Source organism: Globicephala melas, chromosome 11 (assembly GCF_963455315.2).
Source record: "Globicephala melas chromosome 11, mGloMel1.2, whole genome shotgun sequence".
Taxonomy (NCBI): Eukaryota; Metazoa; Chordata; class Mammalia; order Artiodactyla; family Delphinidae; genus Globicephala; species Globicephala melas.
In genome coordinates, this window is record NC_083324.2 from 7,057,457 (window position 1) to 7,084,386 (window position 26,930).

The 26,930-nt window shown below is 40.0% G+C and overlaps 1 protein-coding gene across 1 annotated transcript in view; it reads right to left on the minus strand.

Moving 5' to 3' along the window:
* Positions 1–26,930, minus strand: part of FANCD2 (FA complementation group D2) — a 56,670-nt gene that overhangs the window by 22,018 nt on the left and 7,722 nt on the right. The window contains exons 8-25 of the mRNA XM_060307584.1: positions 24,786–24,864; positions 23,604–23,728; positions 21,707–21,794; positions 21,056–21,160; positions 19,611–19,711; positions 19,095–19,203; positions 18,833–18,868; positions 14,676–14,819; positions 12,654–12,788; positions 11,332–11,463; positions 9,529–9,639; positions 5,135–5,244; positions 3,563–3,623; positions 2,775–2,894; positions 2,255–2,328; positions 1,800–1,946; positions 1,168–1,268; positions 753–868 (exon numbers count right to left, since the gene is read on the minus strand). Coding sequence (XP_060163567.1) covers positions 753–868; positions 1,168–1,268; positions 1,800–1,946; positions 2,255–2,328; positions 2,775–2,894; positions 3,563–3,623; positions 5,135–5,244; positions 9,529–9,639; positions 11,332–11,463; positions 12,654–12,788; positions 14,676–14,819; positions 18,833–18,868; positions 19,095–19,203; positions 19,611–19,711; positions 21,056–21,160; positions 21,707–21,794; positions 23,604–23,728; positions 24,786–24,864 — 1,894 coding nt within the window. The remainder of the gene's footprint in view (positions 1–752; positions 869–1,167; positions 1,269–1,799; positions 1,947–2,254; positions 2,329–2,774; positions 2,895–3,562; positions 3,624–5,134; positions 5,245–9,528; positions 9,640–11,331; positions 11,464–12,653; positions 12,789–14,675; positions 14,820–18,832; positions 18,869–19,094; positions 19,204–19,610; positions 19,712–21,055; positions 21,161–21,706; positions 21,795–23,603; positions 23,729–24,785; positions 24,865–26,930) is intronic.

Genomic DNA, 26,930 nt, shown 5'->3' on the forward strand with positions numbered 1-26,930 from the left:
AGTTGTGTGACCTTGGCCAAGTCTTTAACCTTTCTGAGCTTTTATTTCTTCAGCTATAAAACTGGAATGCAGTCATATGGATTAAGTGTGAATAAAGAAACTAGCCCAGCATTTGGCACATGTGTTTGATAAATTTTAATGACTTTGAACTCTCTGTACCTGCAATTCCATATGTGTAAAACGAGGATAATAATATCCATCCCGCCTACATCATAATATAGTTGTCAGGATAAGAAGAGATATTTCAAGTGAATAAACATTCTCAGAAATAATATGCATGAGAAAGGAAGTGTGATATAGATGTAAGATGTTACCATCATTTTCTGCATTTCATTTTCATTATATTTCATTATGATTGTGCATTTCATTAAGCACAAACATACTGTAAAGGAAAGTGAAAACTATCATTCACTTGATCTCACTAAATCGAAACATTAAGTGCATAGTGATGTAAGGAGGAACAGTATTTTCACAGTGGTGAAGGTGAAGTTATTCCAGGCAGAAGTAGATTACCATGAAAAGGCTTGGAGGTAGTAAAGCATGGGCAACAGTAAGTGAATTCTAAGTATTTTGATTTCGCTGCATCAGGAGGCGCATATGATTAGGGAAGGGTAGGATACAACCTCTGCAGAAACACACAGGGGTTAGTGGTTGGTGAAGAATTTTTAAGGAGCCTCGTGGAACCAAGGAAACTGTTTCCTTTCAAGAGAAACTACAGACAGTAAGTGAATTGTCCTAGTAACTCTGCTCACCTCTCGGAACCAGTTGAGAGTAAGAAATATAAGTGAACATATGAATGAACGCTCTTTAACAGACATGGACTCCAGTCTCTCTCCAGGCTCCAGGTCAGTGAGGAATATAGGACAGTCTGAAAGAGAAGGACAAACATTTCTAATCTCCTTTAGTTCAAGTCAACAGAACGTGGATGCTGCCCCTAGAGCTAGCTCTCCTTCTACTTACTTTCCCCTTTAACTAGTATTTGAAGGTCAAGCTTTGATTAGTCTCAAAAATACTTCCATATCATGCAGCAGTCAATAAATATAATCTAAAATTCTCTGTGAAGTTAAAAAATTACTTTCCCCACACACATGTACCAGTCTGCCCCTTCCCTAAGTTCACCAAAGAAAGGTTACAAAGAAGAAAGGATCTGATAACTTCATCCTATACCTAATAAACCATCAATCTCCTCCAAGTTTCCATTATGTTGTCTGTCCACACAAAGTCTCAGTAACCTGAAGTAGGGAGCCAGGCACAACGGAGAAACCAATCTGGGAAGGAAAAATCCATTTTTAGACCACGGTTTATAGACACATTAGTCCATGTTTATAGGGAGCCCAACCTTATAATTAAGGAGGTTTGCCCAAAATAAATGTCTACTTTTAAGAACATATAACAAGGAATGTAATGGATGCTCACCAAATAAATAATGAACTGAATTGGAGGAAGACAGAGGTAAGTAGACTGAATGCCCATGTGTTAGGAGGAAGTGGAGATAAGACGGAAGGAGGGTGTTAAGAGTGGCAGAGATAGACAAACACGTTCATGGGTGGGAAAAAGGAACAGAAACAAAAGCAGCCTCACAGAATATCTGTTGGCTGTCATGACTCAATGCAAATCCCAAACCCAGGGTCTGGGAGAAAACAAGGAGTCTGCCCCATTCTTAGGAGCCCATCCATATACCACCTGTCTTGGGAGAAATCCTTTTCAATCAAGTTCTCAAGAGACTGCATGAACTGCGGCATTCCCCATGAACATTCAAAATACCAACAGAGGTTTTAGAGAAGAAAAAGTGTACTGACTTTTGGTCTGATTCCTGCGAAGTCAGTCTACCCCCATCTTTCACAAAGTCCCGAGAGAACAACAGTGGCAGGAGGTTGATGGCAATCCCATCACAACTATCATAGTCTTCTAGTCCGTAGAGAGCTTTCACAGGAAATGGATAGTCACTGTGGAGAGAACCCAGAATCTGATACCGCAATTCAAGGGTATGGCAAGTCTATGGGAGAAACCACTAGAACAAACTAATCTCCTCTGTTATGAGGAGAAGTGAGAAAGAGGACAAAGAACAAGTGGGGAATCTTTTAGCAATCCTGGAGCTGGGGGTACCGGGGTACTGGGGTTGGGAGGAGGGAAGTTGTGGGAGTGGGCTAGACTTGGCTGAGGTCAAGACATTCTGAGGTTTGCACCAGCAACTGACATAACTGACATAATTTCTTGACCAGTACAACCATGTCAGTGGGTAAACGGTACTTACCCTTCTGGAACAACACAGATGTCCACCACAAAGGCATCCTGGAAATCATTAAAGATGGTCTGCCCAGCCCATTCCTTTAGGAAACAAACAAAAAAGGCTGGGTAGACCAGGGTATATGTGCTATAAAGCCCTAAATAAACTATTAACCTTTCTAAAGCTTCAGTTTCCTCATTTCTGAAAAGAAAATAACAATAATACATACCTCATCATTCTGATGTGGAATAGACATAATACATGAAAAATGCTTAACACAGTGCTTGGCACAGAATAGATGGTGGCTTTCAACAACATCATTAACCACATGTTCATCATCCTCATCCCTTATTTTTATTATATGAAGGAGGCCTCAGAGGAGAGGCCTGGGGCCGAGTGAGTCAGAACAGCCTTCCCAATTAGAATATGGGAGAGCTCACAGGAAGATCTTTTTATTTTTGCAGCACAACAGAGGGAAGGGTTTGAAGAATGTATAGTAAAGTAGCCCTCATGCTTCATTGCTTTAAGAAAAGATACTTGGACATACCAGCACTTGTGGAGCCAGCTTTCTGCCTTGGATCAGGTTGGCAAATTCATCATAATAAAGTGCAGAGGCCTGAGGAGACTGCTCACTGCAGGAATGAACCAACTGTAGCAAGGAGGTTACCTGGAGCAGTCGAAGAGAAAGAACGGTCCAGCCCTTGGGATGCCAGTGCTTCCTAATTAAACACCATTCACCCCATTCAGTAGTAAGTTTTTCCCTTTCCGATATCACTGGCAAAGCTCTTATCACCACCTCTCACCTGAGGTTTTTCCTAAGCCTCCTGACCAATCCATCTCTTTTGAATCTCATCTCTTTTCCAACCCATCATACACATGAAACTGATTAATTTCTCTAAAGCGAAGCTTGGATTATGCCATTTCTATGCTAAGAAACCCTTACGGACTACCTCTGTGGAAAAATTAAATCAAAATGTCTTGATTCACATTCAGAGCTCTCTGTTTTCTATCTCCAAACTAGCTTTAGCTCCAACTCTCCAATTACACACTTACTTGTCCCTATGCTCCAGTCAATCTGCTACTCTCAAACATGACCCACCTTTTTTGCTCTCTAGGAATTTACAATTTAATTAGGAAGATTAGACAGATACAGAACTAAAATACAACCCAAGCCAGTGGATTCTAAAGGACAAAAGAGTGGTACAAATTACAAAAGCTATGAGTTCAGGAAAACATATTTTGAAAAAAAAAGCCTTCTTCCTGGCAAGGTGACAGTGACCGGAAGCAATTCCTCAGTTACTCATAAACATATCCAACTACACGACAAGAACTTACCTGTGTACACTGTTCACTGCTGAGGTCTCCTCTCCCTGGGGTCAAACTGGAAGATCTACTTCTAAAAACATTATTTTAGACCCATTTTTGTAATATTTTGTAACAACTGGCAATAAATTTAAGAAATGTGCCTTCCTTGGGCTTGGGGTGGAGATAAAAGTGCACGAAAGCACAGACAAGTTTGTTTGTTTTTAAAATATTTATTTATTTAGCTGCACTGGGTCTTTGATGCAGCATGCGGGATCTGGTTCCCTGACCAGGGATGGAACCCAGGCCCCCTACATTGGGAGCATGGAGTCTTAACCACTGGACCACCAAGCCAGTCCCCAAGTATTTATTTAGACCATACAAAATGTGGATTAGAGCAAACAATGGTTATCTTAGATTTTTTTAAGGATACATTAAATTAGTAAAAATCATAGGGGCAAGCACTCGGCATTGTTCTATTTAATGCTCTCAACAACTCTATGAAGTAAATACTATTAATATCTTTATTTCACAGATGTGAGAATACAAAGGTACAGAGAGGTAAAGTAACTTACCCAAGATCATTCAACTAATAAATAACGGAACCAGTATTTCACCCCAGGCAAGCAGTATGGCTCCAGAGAATGAACTTTTAACCAGTATACTATGCAGCCTCTACGGATTACTAATGATGACTCTAAGGATGTTTCCTGAGGTGCCAGAAATTCATGACAAATCATTTCCAAGAAGCATGAACTAAATTCCAATCTCATTTTGCAATGGTAACAACTTATCAAGCCCCAAGCTTCTTTTAGGTGTTACAATTGTGGCATCAAAGTGCAAAGGGGGAAAAAACCACAGGAAGACTTTATTTATATCAAACGTGGTGTTCCAGACAGGAATAACACAGCAGTGGAGAAACCTGTATTGTCTAGTGCCCAGGATTGGAGCAGATGCAGAAGAATGCATCCCAGGGAGATCAGGGTTTCCCTTTTTTAGAAACACTTCTAGAACTTAATTTCTTAGCAATCCCTAGTTTTAAACCATCAGAATGTAATGACTGTTATTGCAATTCTGTAAAAATTATATGTAGTATATACAGTCAAGATTAGAAGGAACATAGGGGACTTCCCTGGTGGTCCAGTGATTAAGAATCTGTCTTCCAATGCAGGGGACGGGGTTCGATTCCTGGTTGGGGAACTAGCATCCCAAATGCCGCAGGGCAACTAAGCCCGTGCGCTCTAGAGCCCATGCGCCACAACCAGAGAGCCCACATGCTGCAACTACTGAGCACGCACACTCTGGAGTCTGTGCACCACAACTAGAGAGTCCGCACACTCCGTAGCCCACGCACCACAACTAGAGAGAGGCCCACGCGCCACAACGAAGAGTTCACACACCGCAATGAAAGATCCCACGCGCTGCAACGAAAGATCCCACATGCTGCAACATGGAAAAGTGGCAACAAACATTTGCTCACTTCTCTTATTATGGTTTTAATGTCTTCTGTCACAATGACGTCTACACAATGTAACAATTTATTTTTTAAGACAGCAACTTGATTAATTGACCATGAGCCACAGAAATCAGAATTTCCATGCATACCTGTCTGCTGCTATGATGCCAGCCATAGTGACAGCACCAATAATACCAGTGAGCTTGTACTTGAACATGGTGCTAGAGAGCTGTTTTCGTATCACCAGGTGCATGTCATCCTACAAGGAAACAATGATAAAGATGAAGATGTTGGAATGGTACAGCAAAAGAGCCTACAAATATTAGAGCCAAAAACCCTAGAATAGCAAGGGTTCTATCATTTACTAACTGTGTGGTCTTTGGTGAGTCATTTCATCTTTCTGAGTCTCAATTTTTTTCATCTATAAAATGGGAAAGGTTTTTCAAGGATCAGAGACAAATTACGAAAAATTCCAAGAACAGGGCCCAACATATGGTAGACATTCAATAATAACAGCTATTATTGTTACCGTTGTGATAGTTGCTTGATATAGATAATGTAAATTATCATAATGTTGTTGGCTGATCAGGTAGAAGTAATCAAACAGAAAAAAGTACTTAGGAATAAATTTAACCAAGGAGGCAAAAGACTTATACATTAAAAACTGCATAACAGGGCTTCCCTGGTGGCGCGGTGGTTGAGAGTCCGCCTGCCGATGCAGGGGACACAGGTTCGTGCCCCAGTCCGGGAAGATCCCACATGCCGTGGAGCGGCTGGGCCCGTGAGTCGTGGCCGCTGAGCCTGCGCAACCGTAGCCTGTGCTCCGCAACGGCAGAGGTCACAACAGTGAGAGGCCCGCATACCGCAAAAAAAAAAAACAACTGCATAACATTGCTGAAAGAAATTAAAGAAGACCTAAATAAATGGAAAGATATCCCATGTTCATGGAATGGAAGACTGAACATTGTTAAGATGATAATATGCTCATTCAATGTAATCCTTATTAAAATACCAACGGCATTTTTTACAGAAATAGAAAAACCCATACTAAAATTCATATGGAATTTCAAGAGACCCCTAATAGCCAAAACTATCTCGAGGGACTTCCCTGGTGGTGCAGTGGTTAAGAATCCACCTGCCAGTGCAGGGGACATGGGTTTGATCCCTGGCCTGGGAAGATCCCACATGCCGTGGAGCAACTAAGCCCATGCACCACAACTACTGAGCCTGTGCTCCAGAGCCTGCAAGCCACAACTACTGAAGCCCACACACCTAGAGCCACAGTAAGAGAAGCCACCACAATGAGAAGCCCGCACACCACAACAAAGAGTAGCCCCCACTCGCTGCAACTAGAGAAAGCTCTCACGCAGCAACAAAGACCCAACGCAGCCAAAAAATAAATACAAAAACTAGAATTAAAAAAAAAAAAAATGTTGAAAAAGAACAAATTTGGAGGGCTCACACTTCCCAATTTCAAAAGTACTACAAAGTTACAGTAATCAAGTGTGCTACCGGCATAAGGACACACATTTAGGCCAACAGTCCTAGAAATAAACCCTCACACGTACGGCCAATTGATTGTCCACAAAGGTGCCCAGACCACTCAATGGAAAAAGAGCCTTTTCAACAAAAGGTACTAGAAAAAACTGGATACCCACACACACAAAAATGAAGTTGAGGGACTTCCCTGGTGGACCGGTGGGTAAGACTCTGCGTTCCCAATGCAGGGGGCCCAGGTTCGATCCCTGGTCAGGGAACTGGATCCCGTATGCATGCCGCAACTAGCAGTTCGTATGCCGAAACTAAGAGTCCTCATGCTGCAACTGAGAAGTCCTCATGCTGCAACTAAGAAGTCCACATGCCACAACTAAGGATCCCGCACGCTGCGATGAGGATCCCGTGTGACGCAACTAAGACCCGGCACAACCAAAATAAATAAATAAATAAAATAAAAACTAGCTTGTTTAAAAAAAAATGAAGTTGAACCCTTATCTTACACCATATTTAAAAATTAACTCAAAGTGAATCAATGATTTAAATTTAAGAGCTAAAACTAAAACTCTGAGAAGAAATCATAGGGGAGATTTTTCATGACTTCAAATTTGGCAATTTTTTTAAAGTATGACACCAAAAGTACCACTAACGAAAGAAAAAAAAATAGATTGGTTGGACTTCATCAAAACTACGTTAAAGAACACTATCAAGATTAAAAGACAATCCACAGAACGGGAGGAAAAAATCTGCAAATCATATATCTGATTAGGGATTAATATTCAGAGTATATAAAGAACTCCTATACGTCAACAACAACAAAAAATAATCCATTTAAAAAGTGAGGGGCTTCTCTGGTGGCGCAGTGGTTGAGAGTCTGCCTGCTGATGCAGGGGACACGGGTTCGTGCCCCAGTCCGGGAAGGTCCCACATGCCGCGGAGTGGCTAGGCTCATGAGCCACCGTTGAGCCTGCGCGTCCGGAGTCTGTGCTCCACAACAGGAGAGGCCAGAACAGTGAAAGGCCCACTTATCGCAAAAAAAAAAAAAAAAAAAAGTGAGAAAAAAAAAAGTGAGCAAAGGACTTGAATAGACTTTTTCCAAAGAAGATATACAAGGACCAATAAGCACACAACAAGATGCTCAACATCATTAGTCATCTGGGAAATGGAAATCAAAACCACAATGAGATACCACTTTTCAAACGGCAGGATAGTTAAACATAAAAAATAGAAAATAAGTGTTGGTGAGGATGTGGAAAAATTGGAACCCTCTACTGTTCATGGGAATGTAAAATGGTGCACCCACTGTGGAAAACAGTTTAGTGGTTCCTCAAAATGTTAAACACAGAATCATTACATGACTCAGAAATTCCACTTCTAGGTATGTACCCAAGAGAAGTGAAAACAGGGACTCAAAGAGATACCTGTACATCAATGTTCATAGCAGCATTATTCAAAATAGCCAAAAGATGGAAAAAAAGCCAATATCCATCAATGGGTGAATGGATAAACTACTTGCAGTCTATACATACAATGGAACACTATCAGCCATAAAAAGGAATAAAGTCCTGAGATATCCTACAACGTGGAGGAACCGTGAACACATTATGCTAAGTGAAAAAAGCCAGACACAAAAGGATAAATATTGTACAACTCTATTTAAATGAAGTACCTAGATGATGCAAATTCATAGAAGTATATTAGAGGTTACCAGGGTGTAGAGAAAGGGAATGGGGAGTTATTGCTTAATGGGGACAGAGTTTCTGTTCGGGATGATGAAAAAGTTCTGGAGATGGATAATGCTGGTGGTTGCACAACACTGTCAATGTACTTAATGTCACTGAGTTGTACACTTAACATTGGTTAAAATAGTAAAACTTATCTTACGTATATTTTACCACAATTAAAAAATAAAATAGGGCTTCCCTGGTGGCACAGTGGTTAAGAAACCACCTGCCAAGGCAGGGGACACAGGTTTGAGCCCTGGTCCAGGAAGATCCCACATGCCGTGGAGCAACTAAGCCCGTGCACCACAACTACTAAGCCCATGTGCCACAACTACTGAAGCCCATGCGCCTAGAGCCCGTGCTCCACAACAAGAGAAGCCACTGCCCTGAGAAGCCCGTGCACTGCAACGAAGAGTAGCCCCCGCTTGCCACAACTAGAGAAAGCCTGCACGCAGCAACGAAGACCCAACGCAGCCATAAATAAATTAATTAATTAAAATAAAATAAAATAATGATGTAGTTCTATTATTACTGACATGAAGAAATCGTCAAACTGTACTGCTAAATGAAACAAGCAAGACACAGAACAAGAGGGTAAGGTGTGGAATATAGGTATACAAGTAAATACAAATTTGTTAATTCTCAGAACATCTCAGAAAGCCATAAGCTAATAACAGCGATTGCCTTTAGAGAACCAGATGCCTAGAGGACTGAGAGCGAGGAGACATCTTTCACTACCTTTCTATACCTTCTGAATTTTGTACCATGCGTGTATATTACCCAGCCAATTAATTTTAGTTAAAAAAAAAAGTATTGGTTGTTCAAAGTCACAGGCCAGTATGGATTACTGCCACAAGGTGGCACTAAAGATATAAAAGAGCTATGAGTTATGATTCCAACCTAATTTTTAGTTCTTTTGCCTGGCTTTTTCAATGAATGATGCCCACAAATGAAAGCAGGCCCAGATGGAGTTCACATTAGATGGAGATGTTCCTTAGGGAACAAGGGAATTCCCTGTGTCCCCGTGGCACTCAGTACAGTACCTGAGTGGCTTTTCTTACTCAGTTTCATAATTAGCTGATTACAGACTAATTTTCACCCTAACAGACTAAGCTCCTTGAGGGCAGGAGGTCTAATATATACCTATCATCTCAGTGCTTGGCACACAGTAGACACCTAATGTTTGTAGTAAGAAAAGAATAAACAAATGCTAGGACTACAGCTATGTACTCTATTCCTACCACTACACAGGCTGCAGTAATTTTGTTCAGCAAATTTCAATTGAAGAGGTTTAAAAGATTCTTTCTCAACACACTGCCTCTTACCTGGATGTGACTGCTGGCTTCATGCTGTTTGCTAAATGCCAGTGTGCTGAGAATATAGAAGAGTTTTCGTATTTGCTGGGGTGACATATTATCCAGATAGTCTAGTATGCCCTGGGACAAAAAAATGCCAATGATGAGATTAGCAAGTAACATTTTTTTCCTTTAAATAAAAAAATTAAAATCCTCATAAGAGGCACACACAGATAGCCAAGCATCTGTTCCACAAAAGCTCCAGTTCTCTAAAACTATGCTCAGAGCCCAAAGGGTTGATGTTCTGCTTAGTCATGCTAACATACCTCCTCCTAGTTCCCCTTTTCTTTTTTCTTTTTTTTTTTGCAGTACACAGGCCTCTCACTGTTGTGGCCTCTCCCGTTGTGGAGCACAGTCTCCGGACGCGCAGGCTCAGCGGCCATGGCTCACGGACCCAGCCGCTCAGAGGCATGTGGGATCTTCCCGGACCGGGGCACGAACCCGTGTCCCCTGCATCGGCAGGTGGACTCTCAACCACTGCACCACCAGGGAAGCCCCTCCTCCTATTCTTTTTCTCCACACTTCTCTTTTTCTTAGTGAAAACAATATTCTGCCAAAAGTTATGTCTCTGACCTTATTTCTCAGCTTCTACTCCATGAATTACTTATTCATCCTCTACAGATACGGAAAGAGTCACAGGGGAACTACTTACTTTTTGACCTTGGGCAAAGCCTCAGTTTTCTCATCTGTAAAATGGGGATAACAGGGCCTACATAGTTATCTTTCAAAGCCCAGACTTGATTATGTCAAACCCTCATTATAAACCTGTAACAAGGGACTTCCCTGGTGGGGCAGTGGTTAAGAATTCGCCTGCCAATGCAGGGGACACGGGTTCGATCCCTGGTCCGGGAAGATCCCACATGCCACAGAGCAACTAAGCCTGTGCGCCACAGCTACTGAGCCTGCGCTCTAGAGCCCACGAGCCACAACTACTGAAGTCCGCACGCCTAGAGCCCGTGCTCCGCAACAAGAGAAGCCACCACAATGAGAAGCCCACACACAGCAATGAAGAGTAGAGAAAGCCCACGTGCAGCAACGAAGACCCAACGCACTAAAAATAAAAAAATGAATTAAAAAAAAAACACAAAAACTTGTAACAAGCTCCCTCTTGTCCATAAAATACAGTTGCAACTCTTTAGCATAGTATTTAAGATCCTTCATAATCTGGCCCTGTCCTATGTCCTCATCTCCCATCAGCGCTCACCTTATCCTATCCGCCAACCATGCTAATCTACCTGTCATCCCTCAGGCACACCATGGACGTGGGTGGTGCCAATTTGCTTCTGTTCAAACTGTTCTCTGCCTAGATGTACTTCCCTTACTTTTTCTTGTCAAATCTCTATCCTTCAAGAATCACTCCAATGTTATTTCTTCTTTAAAGACTTCTCCAGTTAATTATTCCTGCTCTGGTATATCTACAGCACGTTACTAGAGAATTCATCATGTATTTATAGTGACTTACTTATGTGTCTTACTTTCTATCATCAAAGGCAAAGACTAACTTTTATATCCACAGCACCCAGAATAGAGCCTGGCACATGGTTAGGTAAAAACAAGTATTCACTGAATGAATTAATACAAAGATAGATGAGTTATTTTTTCTATTATTTGCCCCATCACCCTCACCTCCATTATCACCTGCTTCTACCAATTACAGTGCTCAATATCTAGAGTACAAAATAAATTGCTGTTAACTAACATAGATATCAGGTACCTCTCAAATATATGCAAGAAAAAAAAATGATTCAGTATGTCAGTGGTAGGACTAAATACCTTCACAAAGACAGCATTCAGCCTCATAGCAGATGGGTTTAGAACTACCAAATCTAGGAGGACATCCAATGCAGTATCAACTTCAGCTTCGTTCCCACTGCAGATATGGGTCACCAGGGCACCAATCACTTCCTATACAGAGAAGAGTCAACAGGACAGTGTGAAGCTAAAATATGGTATGGTCATCTAAAGAGGTTCATGCCAGAGGCCATTCCAATCTCAACTTGGTTAAAATCCCAACCCACCCCATCCCATCATCTAATTCTATTAACTAGTTTTCATTAATGTTAGATTCAGGAGGTTTAGGATTATGTCACTCTAACAACACTACCATCCAGTCTTCACTTATTTCCCATAATTTACCAGTGAGCACTGTCTAAACCCTCCTGATTTTGCTCCCTGGCGTAGTCTTTTTCTTTTTCTCATATGGGTTAAATATTACCCATTAAGTTGTGGTTGTACTTAATCTATTGAAATTTACTGAAAAGGTAGCACTCAAGGAGCTAAAGGTTTTTACAAGTTAGACTTGTATGTTTCAAGTAAACATGGGTAATGATGTTGTCTCTACGACATTAAGATGATTCCCCCCAAAAGTTTTAGATGTCATTCTCCCTTTCCTTTATACTGCTGTTCCACACTGAGTCACATGGTTTTCTCGAGTGCAGTAGCTATCTCATGCCAGCTGAGTCTATAGTTCTGTTTTAAATTTAAAAAATTTTGTCTTCATTTTTAAAAGTTCCATTCAAATGTGCTTTAATGTTGTTAATAAAGGTATAGCATACATAAACAATACAAAATAAGACACTTTGTTTTCATAATCACTTTCCAGAAGTACAGCCCTCCCTGACTGGATATGTGCTACTAAATTTGGCGTCCTGTGTTCATGGGAACAGGGTTAGGCCCTCAGGCATTTCTCCTTCATTTCTTTTCCACCACACTTTTTTCTAGAGAACAACTCCAGGATCAATTGGCAGTTGATTATTTAGAGCTAAGTTTAAAACTGCCATTACTGTACTCTGAAAATTGCATGATAACCCCAGCCCTTTAAGCCAATGTTTCTTTGAAGTTGACTGGAGCTGGACCTTATTTTAGACTCAGAGAATTTTAAAGCTCAAAACACAGAGTTAGATCCTCAAGTCCAATCTCATTTTGAGACTAGGACTAGAATTAAGTTTTCCCAACTCCCAGTTCAGAGTTCTTTCTCCTTCAATGTCTTCCAAACAAGAAGAAATAAAAACATAAGATCACATGCAAGTCACCTGGAATTGCATTTCTTTCCTTTTCCCTGTTCCCTCCTTCCCAAAATAAACATTTCAACATACCTGCTGGCAGTAAGTGTCAAAAAAGTTAAATGCATATTTGTATAGGAGACTGCCAAACAAAATTATCCTCTGGTCTAGGGAGTGCAACAAACTCTGCGCCAGTGACAAAATGGATGGACAAATATCCTTAAGAACCTTGAGGAGGGAAGAGTAGAGAGAAATGAAGCTGTGGGAGAAACTTAGTTATCACAGCATCTAGAGTTGCTATTGCTAACCCTATTAAGATGTCAGAGTTCTCCCCAATTCTCATTTTAACTTAAGGAACTTTAAACTTTGTTTTACTCAGAATAATCCTTCACCATTCTGAGTTTCTCTCAGGATCAGTGAGATTCAACGTACGGGTAAGAATTGACCTGTAAGCTCAAGGAAGTTAAACCACAAGCCTAATAGCTGGTAATCTGCTCCTATCTGCCCAGTTTGGAACTAGAATCCATATCTTCTAAATCCCAATATCCTCACTTAATCATACTGCCTCCCTGGGGATATAGCAGGTCTCCTCTGCCTTGGTTATGATTTGAAATCAGTCTATAAGGTTCAATGCTAATTAAACTGATTTCTTTTAAAGAACATCAGGAGGAGAACTGATCATGTCCTACCAAGAAGGTAGTATAGGTGGACATTAATGGAACCAGAATAAATAATGAGTTGTTATGTCCAGTTTCTTTACTGATATCATCACAATTAAAACAAAATCTTAAATTAAGCACTGAAATGGGTATAATGCTTTACTGAGGAAAATGCAATAAAAATTATATATGGTTTCTGCCCTATGCAAAATTATAGCCCAAAACATGTATCATAGCAGAAATAAGCACAGAAAGAACTGTAAGATAAAATAATACAAACTTTAAATCCATTCCTAAATATAAAGTCTATTTATGTATGTATGTATGTATGTATGTACGTATCTATGGCTGCATTGGGTCTTTGTTGCTGCGCACAGGCTTTCTCTAGTTGCAGCGAGCGGAGGCTACTCTTTGTTGTGGTGTACAGGCTTCTCATTGCGGTGGCTTCTCTTGCTGTGGAGCTCAGGCTTTAGGTGCGAGGGCTTCAGTAGCTGTGGCTTGCTGGTTCTAGAGCACAAGCTCCATAGTTGTGGCGCACGGGCTTAGTTGCTCCGTGGCATGTGGGATCTTCCTGGACCAGGGCTCGAATCCGTGTCCCCTGCATTGGCAAGTGGATCCTTAACCACTGTGCCACCAGGGAAGCCCATAAATATAAAGTCTTAAGACGCAGCTACATATTCTCATTAGTTCCTAAGTCAGGTCCTAAACCTCTGGTTCACCCAGTTTTCTAAGAAGCTATATACACTATTAATATCCTGAATATTCACCTGGAAAACACCATTCCTAGATTATAAAATTCCAATTCAAATGGTTTATATTTCAACAGGAATGATCATCTCAGGGTCATAGTGCTGAATGGCTAAACAGTGATGGTTCAATAGATACAAAATTACATCTCTATTAGCATTCCTCTGATCCTGTTATACTCAGGGGTTTTTAGAAACTACTTAAAAAAGGATACAGAAGGCAAGTTTATCAAAGTTGCAGATCATAGACAGCTAGACAATTAAAATGATTAACATAAAATTAAGATTCAAAAGTCTCAATGGGCTTGAACAATGGGCTGAAACTAAGATGACGTTTTATAAGGGAGCTGTAAAGTTTTCTATTCTAGGTTAAAAATAAAGTTATATAAATATGTCATTAGAAGACCTGAATTGCAATATTTCCTATAAAAAAAGAATTCGGGGTTTGAGTCTAGTAAGTTCAACATAAACCAATTTTGTGACTTTTTTGCTAAAAAGATGAAAACCGATCTTAGTTTGATTTGATTAACATTATAATGTCTCAATCAAGGTAAGTAATAATCCTACTATGTTTTGAAATATACTGAGCTCCCTGCCAAACATCTACACCCAGCAAAGCTGGTGGTGTCATCATTCCCACACTGGGTAGGAAAGGTTAAAACGACCTCTCTAAAACTTTAAGACTGATGCTGTCTTATTCTGACACTTACCAAGTAATGAATATAGAATGTACTCTGTAGCAGCTGTTCTTGAAAGCAGCCTGATCGAATCTTATTTCTTAGCACCCTCTCAATGCACTTCTTTGTCTGAGTGTTGGTGCTATAGATGATGAAAAGCATTGCCAGGTCAAGAACCTGTTGTCAATAAATATGCAACAACATGAAAACAGTTTAATAAATCAGTACATTTACTACAACAAAACAGCAGCTCTCAACTTTTTCCCATTAAAACAAAGAATACTCATTTGCTCAACATACTCTCATGGGAGTACCTATGTTTTCATAAAACCCAGAAATATTTTTCAGAGCAATAAAGTGCCACAACTATTAACCACTGGTACCTTTTAAAAAAATATTGGAATACAAGCAAAAGTAGTATTATTACAGAAATAACTTTGAATAGCTTCACATTTATTATGAAAAAAAGATTAAGTCACTTGCCAACTTCACTATAAATTTTCATTATTATTAGGAAAATTACTTTGTGAAAAGTTGGAGAGTCTGTAAATGTCTGTCAATATGAAAAAGGTTATAAAAATTATGATGATGGTCATTTTCAGCATATTATATGGCCATTAAAAATGAGATAGGGGACTTCCCTGGTGGCGCAGTGGTTAAGAATCAGCCTGCCAATGCAGGGGACACGGGTTTGAGCCCTGGTCTGGGAAGATCCCACATGCTGCAGAGCAACTAAGCCCGTGCACCACAACTACTGAAGCCCTCACGCCTAGAACCTATGCTCCGCAACAAGAGAAGCCACCGTAATGAGAAGCCCATGCACCACAACAAAGACCCATCGCAGGCAAAAATAAATAAATAGATAAATAAATTTATTTATTTAAAAAAAAGAGAGAGAGAGAGAGAGAGAGATAGGCTAGAGACTTCCCTGGTGGTCCAGCGGTTAAGACTCCATGCTTCCAATGCAGGGGGCGCGGGTTTGACCCCTGGTAAGGAAACAGATCTTACATGCCATGTGGTGTGCCCCCCAAAAATATTTTTTTTAATTAAACAATAAAAAAATATTTTAAAAAATGAGATAGGATATATTTTTTGACAGACATTCACAACATATTGTGAAGCAAAAGAAAGCAACCTGCAATAATCATAGTAATTCTATTTTTGTAAAAACAATATACAAGTACAAATATGTATAAAAGTGAGTGTGCCTGCACTTGCACACACATACAACTTGTATATGAATAGGAAAAAAATCTGGAAGAATGATTATCCATGAAGAGTGGCACAGAGAGTGGAGGTAAACTTTATTTTACACATATTTAGATTACTTGTGGGTTTTTTTTTCTCCGCAATTAGCTTGTATTACCTATGTTTAAAAAAAAAAAAGAGGGACTTCCCTGGCTGTCCAGTGGTTAAGAATCTGCCGTCCAACGCAGGGGATGCAGGTTCGATCTGTGGTCGGGGAGCTAAGATCCCATATGCCACAGGGCAACTAAGCCCGCGTGCCCGCCAAGTACTGAGCCCAATGCGCTCTAGAGCCCATGCACCACAACTACTGAGCCTGCACACCACAACCAGAGAGCCCAAGGGCTGCAACTACTGAGCCTGTGTGCTAAAACTAGAGAGAAGACCGCACAACGCAACAAAAGATCCCACATGCCGCAACTAAGACCTGACATAGCCAAATAAATAAATAAAGAGTTACAGCTGCCAAGTAATAGAAAAATATTTTTTAAAAAAGAGAGATGGGCTTCCCTGGTGGCGCAGTGGTTGAGAGTCCGCCTGCCATGCCCCGGTCTGGGAAGATCCCACATGCCCGTGAGCCATGGCCGCTGAGCCTGCGCGTCCAGAGCCTGTGTTCCGCGACAGGAGAGGCCACAACAGTGAGAGGCCCGCGTACCACAAAAAAAAAAAAAAGAGAGAGAGAGAGAGAGACAGAGAGAGAGACAGAAAGACAGAGAAGTTAAAAAGTCAAGCAAGACAAAAAAGAAAAACACAAATTACTTGGAACTCACACAACTCAAAAGGAAAAAACCAAACAATCCAATTAAAAGATGGACAGGGAATCTGAATAGAAATTTTTCCAAAGAAGACATATAGATAGCCAACCTCCATGTAACGATGCTCAACATAACTAATCATCAGGGAAACGTAAATCAAAACCACAATGAGATATCACTTCGCACCTGTTAGAACAGCTATCATCAAAAGGACAAAAAATAACATATGTTGGCAAGGATGTAGAGAAGAGGGAACCCTTGTGCACTGTTGGTGGAAATGTAAATTGATGCAACCACTACGGAAAACGGTATGGTGGTTCCTCAAAAAAATAAAAATAGAACTACTATAGATCCAGCAATTCCACTTCTGGCTACGTATCTGAAGAAAACAAAAAACACTAATTCACAAAGATATCTGCACCCCATGTTCATTAGAACATTATTTACAATAGCCAAGACATGGAAACAACCCAAGTGTCCATTGATGGAATGGATAAAGAAAATGTGATATAAACACACACACTCTCTCTAGAATATTATTCAACCATAAAAAAGAACGAATCTTGCTATTGGCAACAACATGTATGAACACTGAAGGCATTATGCTAAGTGAAATAAGTCAGACAGAGAAAGACAAATAGTGTATGATTTCAATTATATGTGGAATCTAAAAACTAAAACAAAAATGAACTCACAAATACAGAGAACAGATTGGTGGTTGCCAGAGGTAGGGGTAGGGAGTTGGTAGGGAGTTGGTAAAGGGGGCCAAAAGGTACAAATTTCAGTTATAAAATAAATAAGTCATGGGGGTGTAATGTACAGCATGGTGAATATAGTTAATAATACTGTACTGCACATTTGAAAGTTACTAAGCGAGTAGACCTTAAAAGTTCTCATCACAAGTAAAGAAAATGGTAGCTATGTATGGTGATGGACATTAACAACGTATTGTGGTGATCATTTTGCAATATATACAAGTAACAGATCATTACATTGTACACCTGAAACTAATATAAAATGTCAATTATATCTCAGTTAATGAGAAAAGATATTTTAATAAATGTTAGATGTTCTAATTAATAAAAGCAAAAACAATAAATTACTTGAGACATCCCTTCACTGAAGGCCCAACTCAGACACCAAAATTCTGACAGATTATAGCAGAACACAATACAGTTATTAAAAATGACAATAAAAGGACTGCCCTGGCAGTCCAGTGGTTAAGACTCCATGCTCCCAATCCGGGGGCATGGGTTCAATTCCCGGTTGGGGAAGATCCTGCATGTGGCATGGCGTGGCCGAAAAAAAAAAAAAAAGACAATAAATATAATGCAGAAGTATGCAAAATGTTTATGACACAATGTGAAGAGAAAAAAAATCAGAATACAAAATTATATTTATACAATGATCAGAAATCTGTAAAAACAGCTATGCAGGAGGTCAAGGGTTATGCAATAATAAAACCGTTGTTTTAGATATTCTGATTCCCTACCCACCCTCAACCTGGCAACCACAAAAAATTATTGAGTTTCTCATTGTTTTATTCAGTATCACAGCAGCTTTTAAAATAGTCATCTAACAACTGGATAATCCAACTAACAAAACTCTACAAAACAAGAGATTCCAACTAAAGAAAATCCTTAAAGGGAACCAATCAGTACACAAGAAATTCAATCATCTGTCTTCTTGACTGAAGAAAGTATCTCCAGATTTAAGACAGATTCAGTACCACTGCCCTGAGAGTAGATGGAATATTTGATTCAGTTCTGTCAGGTAAAGGAAAGTGAAACATGAAATGCCACTATCTTGACAATTCCATGTGGTGGGAGGAAGGGCAATCAGACAGACAGAGGGGCCTGAATACCTAACTCATGACCCAGGCGACTCTAGTTCTCACCTCCTCATGGGCGGGGGACTCAGCTTCTTTGACTGCAACTCATTATGCCTGCTTGGAATGTTACTATTTCCCCTTATGGATATTTTATTTCATTTTATTGCCAGAATAAAGACCATCTGGCAAGTCACCCCTTCAGATCATCTTCCTCAGGCAGCTAATGTTTATTAGAGCAGCTACAAAAGTCACAGAAGGGATGACTGGAAGGAGCCAGAGGAAACAGCAGGAAGGAAAGCCAGCCAATATCACTAATTTTACATCTGTAAGACTTAAAATTCATAGTACATGAACAGTACCTTGTGTTCCAACACTGAGGTGGTGTTTTCAATTGCCTGCAAAAACAAGGGTTACAAAAATATTACAACACATAAGAACATTTTTCGCCTTATTCAGCATGCTCTGTTCTCTGATCTGAGAACCAATCTGCCCATCTGGCAACCATCATCTATTATTTCTACTCGACTGACTTTTAAGACTTTTATTTCAACCTACCTTTACTTACATATCTGTCACTGATTGCCACCCATTTCTTCCTCAATGTTTAAAGATCTCACTCACCTTAATCCAGGCTTCTGAAATGATTTTCTCATATCTAACAGCTGACTTTATTACATCAAAGAGAAGAATAACACAGTCTTGACCGCTGTTTTCTTGATTTCCTGAAGAACTACATGTAGCAGAGGGAAAAAAAAATCATTCTTCCACTTACCACAGAGGAACCTGTAAGATCTGGGTTCCTGCTTACTAGCCACGTGCCTTAAAACAAGTCACAACTTCATGTGTACACTGGCTAGTAAAACTGTACTGCAGTCTATCTGGAATTGATCTGCCGAGCAAAGGGAGTACGTACACACACACACACACACACACACACACACACACACACACACATACAGATACTTATACATAGAATTATGATTTGAAAAACTATATAGTAGTACACAATTGTAATACTACTACCACTATTTGTAGTTGTTAAGTATTAAGATCTTCTGTCCGGGATTCAGAAGAAACGTCAGAAAACTTTCCTTGCCTATGTGAGAAAAACAGTGATAACTTTCCATGAGTTTATACCTTTTTTGTCCTTTATTTTTCACCTTGCTTTGAGAAGCCTGCAACAACGATGGCAAAATACAATGCTGCAGATCCAATTTCTCCCGAAGCTCAGAAATTACCTACGGCAAATAAATATTAGCTATGTGTTCTGCTCATTCACAGCAGACAGGCACAATCTATTCTTTCAATAGAAAAACCATAACATTTTCCTGAAAGACTGAGGAAGAAGAATTATTAAATTAAATGTATTGTCAGGACTTCCCTGGTGATCCAGTGGTTGAGAATCCACCTTCCATTGCAGGGGACACAGGTTTGATCTCTGGTCAGGGAAGTAAGATCCCATATGTCACAGGGCAGCTAAGCCTGTGCGCCGCAACTACTGAGCCCACACACCCTGGAGCCTGTGCATCACAACCACAGAGAAGCCCACGTGCCCCAAGAGAAGAGCCCACGTGCCACAACGAAAGATCCTATGTGCTGCAACTAAGACCTGACACAGACAAAATATATAAAGTGTTTTACTTATTTAATTAAATGTATTGTTAAACAAGGCATTTTGAAAAAGGCCGCTGATGAAAATAGCTAATGTGAGTATAGTATGCCATGCTCTTTACATTTTTTATTATTTTTTAAAATATTTATGGGCTTCCCTGGTGGCGCAGTGGTTGAGAGTCCGCCGGCTGATGCAGGGGACATGGGTTCGTGCCCCGGTCCGGGAGGATTCCACATGCCGCAGAGCGGCTGGGCCCGTGAGCCATGGCCACTGAGCCTGTGCGTCCAGAGCCTGTGCTCCGCAACGGGAGAAGCCACAACAGTGAGAGGCCCGCGTACCACAAAAAAAAAAAAAAAATTTATTATTTTTGGTTGCATCAGGTCTTAGTTGTGGTATGCAGGATCTTTTGTTGCAGCATGTGGGATCTTTCGTTGTGGTGTGTGGGCTTCTCTCTAGCTGTGGTGCTCGGGCTCCAGAGTGCATGGGCTCTGTAGTTGTGGCACATGGGCTTTCTAGTTGTGGTGCGTGGGCTCAGCAGTTGTGGCACATGGGCTTAGCTGCCCCGTGGCACATGGGATCTTAGTTCCCCAACAGGGATTGAACCCGTGTCCCCTGCATTGGAAGGTGTATTCATAACCACTGGACCACCAGGGAAGTCCCTGTCATGCTCTTTAAAATTTCAGAATTCCTTCAGGCATTACACTGAAATAGCAAATATAACCTGTAGTAGCTTATATAGAACAAGTCTGGCTAGTAGCTCCATTCTCTCTCCTGCTGGATTAATCAGCATTATCAATTAGTTTCGGGACAGAGACGAGCAATTTGAACCGATTAATTTAAATAATTTATCTTGATGTATCTTCCTCAAGGTTAGTCTTTTTTTGACTTCTGAGTTTCACAAGGGCACCACTGCTATCCCCTGTACTCTCTAGGATCTAGCTGCCTACAGTGCTGGGAAACAGTAGGGTACCTCAAGTGCATCCGTGGCTCTTATGGAATGAAGAATGAACTTGATGATCATAGGTAAATCGTCCAACATGACAGATGACAGCTTACCCATCACTAACTGGCGGACCTAAACATAAAAAGCACAAAAACCTTACATATTTTCATGTTAATGCCTCAATCTAGTACTGACTCGTTAGGTAAAATCAGAAAAATTATTTCTCTCACTCAGTTTTCTCACTTGTAATTTTGGAAGAAAAACGTCTCATTTTATTTTTTTTTCCAAATTACAAGCTTTCAATTTTTAACGCTACAGCTTCTTCAAAAACAGACAGGTGATAAACATGAAAGTCTTCTTCTCTTAATTTTGGAGTCTGCATTTTCCACTGGCTAGAGGAAGGCATAAAAAGTTGTTATTCTTATGGGAGCAGTTTGTAACTATACAGGCAATACAGAAGATTTCCACTAAAACACACTGATTAAAAATGAGCAGTTAATCTATCATAGTATGGCATATGAAATTCACTGAAAAGAAAAAAGAGAGCAAACGTCATTCAGCATTGTTTCAAAATGAAATTTTCATTATATACGATTGGTCCAAGGCAATGACTAATTGACACTCGTTCTGGGAAGCAAGCAAGCTGGCACTCTTTCTGGAGAGCAGAGTCCTCCCTACCTTAGTCAGGAGCTTCGGCTCAAGTTGGAGGCTAGAGAGGACATCCAGGATTGGGACAGTGAGCAAAGTATTCTCTGTTAGAAGGTCACTGTGAATAGGAGAAAGAGAGAAGTTGTGCAAATTTTAACAGAGCTGGGCAAATAATGATGGGAAAATCACTCAAGGTATAGGAAGAGAGGATATACTTAGTTCCAATTAAATTCTATTTATAGTATGTTTCATTAACATTCTCTTGGTTTAAAAAAAATGCTCATTTTGAAAAATTCAAACAATAAACAAAGCAGAAACAAGAAGCCCTACCTTATCATCCCCACTACTCAGAGGAAACCACTACTGAGTTTAGTATATATCCTTCCTGAGAAAAGGAAAAAGAAAACCTACAACAATTACAGTGAAGTGTGATAAACATGATAGACGTAAGTAGTAGGGTTCTACAGTAGCACACAGTAGAGAAGGACAGTGATGGATCCTAAGAAAAGGTTATACAAAAGGACAAGCAGGCAAAGTGGGGTATATACAGTGCTATACACAGAAGGAGCATCCTGCCCAAAAGCACAAAAGCAAGAAATCACTGGACATTTTTGGAGACAGCTTTACAGACAACCATAGAAAAGGAGGTATAACAAATTGGAAGTTTTTAACTACTTCTAGGATAAATACATGGTTGCATTAAAACAGAAATAAAATTATGTAGTGATATTGTTCTCCTCTTCTTCATTATTGCCCTATCAATTAGTATTTTTCACGTAAACGTTAGTAAGCAATGTCTTACTAACATTGTCTATTGTCTGCAATAGATCTGACACAGCAATGTGCATTAGAATGAATCATTTAGGGACCAAAGAAGTTGATGTTTAATAATCTCCACAAACTATGTGGATGTGCAGTCAAGATGGAGGACACCCTTGGATAGAGAAAATGTTAACAAAACAAAGGAATAATGTTTATGTCTCTGCAGACCAAATTTATACACCTAATCCTAAGCCAGACTTCATATTCATGACAGATACACAGGTCTACTCAAATATATACTCATTATTAGAAAAGAAAGAAAGTATATGGATCTACTCAAATATACACTCATTGGGGCTTCCCTGGTGGCCCAGTGGTTAAGAATCCGCCTGCCATTGCAGGGGACACGGGTTCGAGCCCTGGTCTGGGAAGATCCCACATGCCGTGGAGCAACTAAGCCTGTACGCCACAACTACTGAGCCTGCGCTCTAGAGCCTGCAAGCCACAACTACTGAGCCCGCGTGCCACTACTACTAAAGCCCGCACACCTAGAGTCTGTACTCTGCAGGAAGAGAAGCCACCACAATGAGAAGCCCACGCACTGCAATGAAGACGCAACACAGCCAAAAATAAATAAAATTTAAAAACCAGGGACTTCCCTGGTGGCGCAGTTGTTAAGAATCCACCTGCCAATGCAGAGGACACGGGTTTGATCACTGGTCCAGGAAGATCCCACGTCGTGGAGCCACTAAGCCCACATGCTGCAACTACTGAGCCCACGCACCACAACTACTGAAACCTGTGCACTCTAGGGCCCACATGCCACAACTAGAGCCTGTGTGCTGCAACTACTGAAGCCTGCGTGCCTAGAGCCTGTGCTCAGCAACAAGTGAAGCCACCGCAATGAGAAGCCCGTGCACCGCAACGAAGAGTAGCCCCCACTCGCCGCACCTAGAGAAAGCCCATGCGCAGCAACAAAAACACAACGCAGCCAAAAAAAACCACTCATTATTAGAAAAGCAAGTCAAATTCCACACCCTAGAAAGATGGGTATCATCCTCTTTTATAAAAAAAAGAAACACATTATTACTACTCTTTTTATACTGCAGTGATAAGGCTCCCAAAGTGAAGTCTTGCTTAAGATGCCAACGAGGTGCTTACCCACCTGAGTTCTTTCCCCACATCAGCATGCTGGGAATCCCCTAGGATCTCAGGTAGGCTGGTGACAAAGTCATGCTGCAGGTACACTGGAGCAATACTGATTAGCTGCATGATCTTGGTGGTGAGATCCTGCAGTGGAGGAGACTATTAGAATTGTAACATTACCCAGAATAGAGAAAGACCTCCTACTCATGAAATGTAGAGCTGGAATTATTTTGTGTACAATATGACAACTACACACACACTCAAGCTCAAAGCCTAAAATCAGAGAGGCAAGTGACCCAGAGATTTTCACACATGAGATGGTACATAGAAAAAAAATAGGCTGGATGTCATATTATTTAATACTTTTTTTTCTTTCTTTTTTTTTTTAATTTTTTGGCTGCACCGAGCAGCTTGTGAGATATTAGTTCCCCGACCAGGGATTGAACCTGGGCCCCTGGCAGGGAGAGTGCAGAGTCTTAACCACTGGACTACCAGGGAAGTCCAACAATTGGGGGCTCTTTTGCTTTTTTTTTTTTCCCGTTTCTACTGTCTTTATTTCACTTAATCTTCACAACTGTATTCCCATTTTTAAAATGTAGGGGGTATGTGTTGCTCAAAGATACACAATTAATAAGTGGCAGACCCAAAATTCCAGCCCAGATGAGATTCCAAAACTCATGTTCTTCCAAATAAAGATTTAGCCTTTGAATGTCTGACAAAAATTAGTAGAATGATTTAAGAACTCTGAAAAGAAATGGGCCTTAAGCAACAGGCTCAAAACAGATTCAACTTTACCAAGGTGCTTAATAACAAGTAACATAAACCCAAAGAAATCTTCCTCAATATGTAATTAAAGTAACACATTTGCAGTGAAGTAGGATGGTTTTGGATCTCACTGCTTTTGAGAAATAAAACATAATAATAATCTCTGTACTTTGAGAAGTTAATGAATTCCTTCCAAATATTTATTTAATAAATGACATCCAGTCATCATAATTAGATACACTTCTTATTTTAGAGAAATTTAATGGGTGAAATAACCATGGTTTTCAAATTATTAAAGCTAAAAAAGATAATGGATAGAAAAATATGAATTCTTTGTTTAGAAAGGAAAAAATATCATGCAAATGCCAAAAGTTTGGTTAAGTGTGGAAAACACACTCTCTATAAATCCAAGAGACAGAAAAAGTCCCCAACATACCTTACTATCCACAACTCTGTCAAGCCACTTCAGTTGATTGATGATGAGTCGAGGCATGCTGAGTCCATCACTGTTCACGCTGAATGTTAGGATGTATGAGAAGTCAGGAAAGTAGCCTTTCTGACTTACACAGCAGCAAGCATTAATACTGCATATAACATTTCAGCCATTCAGTTAACATTTACTAAACACTTACCGTGCGTTGCACACTGTGCTAAACACACAGGTAATACAAAAAAAAGCATGGGACATATGCTTATGTATGTTGAGAAAGATGTCTGGAGGAAGACGCACTAAACTGTTAGTGGCTATATCTGGGGAGGGTTTAGAGAGGGGAAGAAAAGTCTGGAGAGTATCTCTTAAAATATATGAACAATTAAAAAAAATAAACGTAACAAACTTTAACAAATTGAGTAAGATAAATTGTTTTTAAAGGTAAACAATGGGGACTTCCCTGGTGGTGCAGTGGTTAAGAATCCGCCTGCCAATGCAGGGGACACGGGTTTGAGCCCTGGCTCGGGAAGGTCCCACATGCCGCAAAGCAACTAAGCCCGTGTGCCACAACTACTGAGCCTGCGCTCTAGAGCCCGCGAGCCACAACTACTGAGCGTGTGCGCCTAGAGCCCGTGCTCTGCAGCAACAGAAGCCACCGCCATGAGAAGCCCACGCACCGCAACAAAGAGTAGCCCCTGCTCGCGGCAACTAGAGAACGCCTGCGCACAAGGCCCAAAGCCGCCAAAATAAATAAAAAAATAAATTAAATAAAGTTTAAAACTAAATAAATAAATAAAATAAGAGGTTAAAAACTAATTACATCAATTTGATAAAGTACCAAAAAATGCAAGTAATTTTTACCACTATGGAAACAGAAGATTTTCAGATTTAGACTATGTCAAAGTACTGAAAACCATTTATGGATGCAGAGAAGTTGGCTCAGTATTAGTATTATCATTAATATAACAATACTTATTAATTATCATTAATATAATAAATTATTATAAATAACTTTCTAGTATTATTTCCCCTAAAATGACAGTCTCTGCCTTCTTCCCAGCCTCCTATATCTAACTTTTGGACCACCTCCAGCTCCTCTTCTTGACAGCATTCTCAGTCTTTGTTTACTATAGACAAATTTAACTGCTAAAAAAGACTTAGCCAGGACACAAAGCATAGTGCATGCCATTCAGGCAAATCATAAATTTCTAAAGATAAATCTTCAAGTTTACTATTGTTACATACAAGACCTAGAAGCAGCACATATTAAAAAGGAGGAAATAAAAATTACCTAAATCCTCTCTCCCAGAGAGGTCCACCATTGATATACATGTGTATATGTATCTATGTAAATGTGTATGTATGTACCTTTAACAAAATACTGAGTGGAACTGTAAATACTGATTTGTAGCCTGTTTTTTCAATTAATGCATGGTATTAAATAATCCTCTTTATAATTTTTAATGTCCACATGATATTCCATTATGTGGATATACCTAATTTACTTAACCAATCTCCTATAGTTGAACATCTCAGTTTACAATTTTTGTTACTTTAAACAGTAATATTATTCATTACTGTTTTCATTCATAGGTATTGCCTTAGGATAAATTTGGAGGCATGGCTGAACATTAAAGGGTATGCAAAATCTTAGGTTTTGATACACACAACCTACTGCCCTTCAGAGTAATTACACTGCTTTATATGTTTACCAGTGATATATGAGCAGCCTGTTCATCGCACTCAACAAGGGAGATCCTTCGCGAGGGAAAAAAATTCTATTTATTGTTTGAAATTGTTGTATTTGATTATTAATGAACTTGAGCATTAAAAAAAAGTGTTTAATGCTCTCATATTTCTTCTCCGTGAATTGTCTATTCATGACCTTTATGTACTTATCTGTTAGGCTGTTCTTTTTTTCTCTTAGTTATTTTTTATTATTACTATTTTTAAGTAAATTTATTCATTTTTATTTTTGGCTGCATTGGGTCTTCGTTGCTGCACGCAGGCTTTCTCTAGTTACGGTGAGCGGGGGCTACTCTTCATTGCAGTGCGCGGGCTTATCATTGCAGTGGCTTCTCTTGTTGCGGAGCATGGGCTCTAGGTGCGCGGGCTTCAGTAGTTGTGGCACGTGGGCTCAGTAGTTGTGGC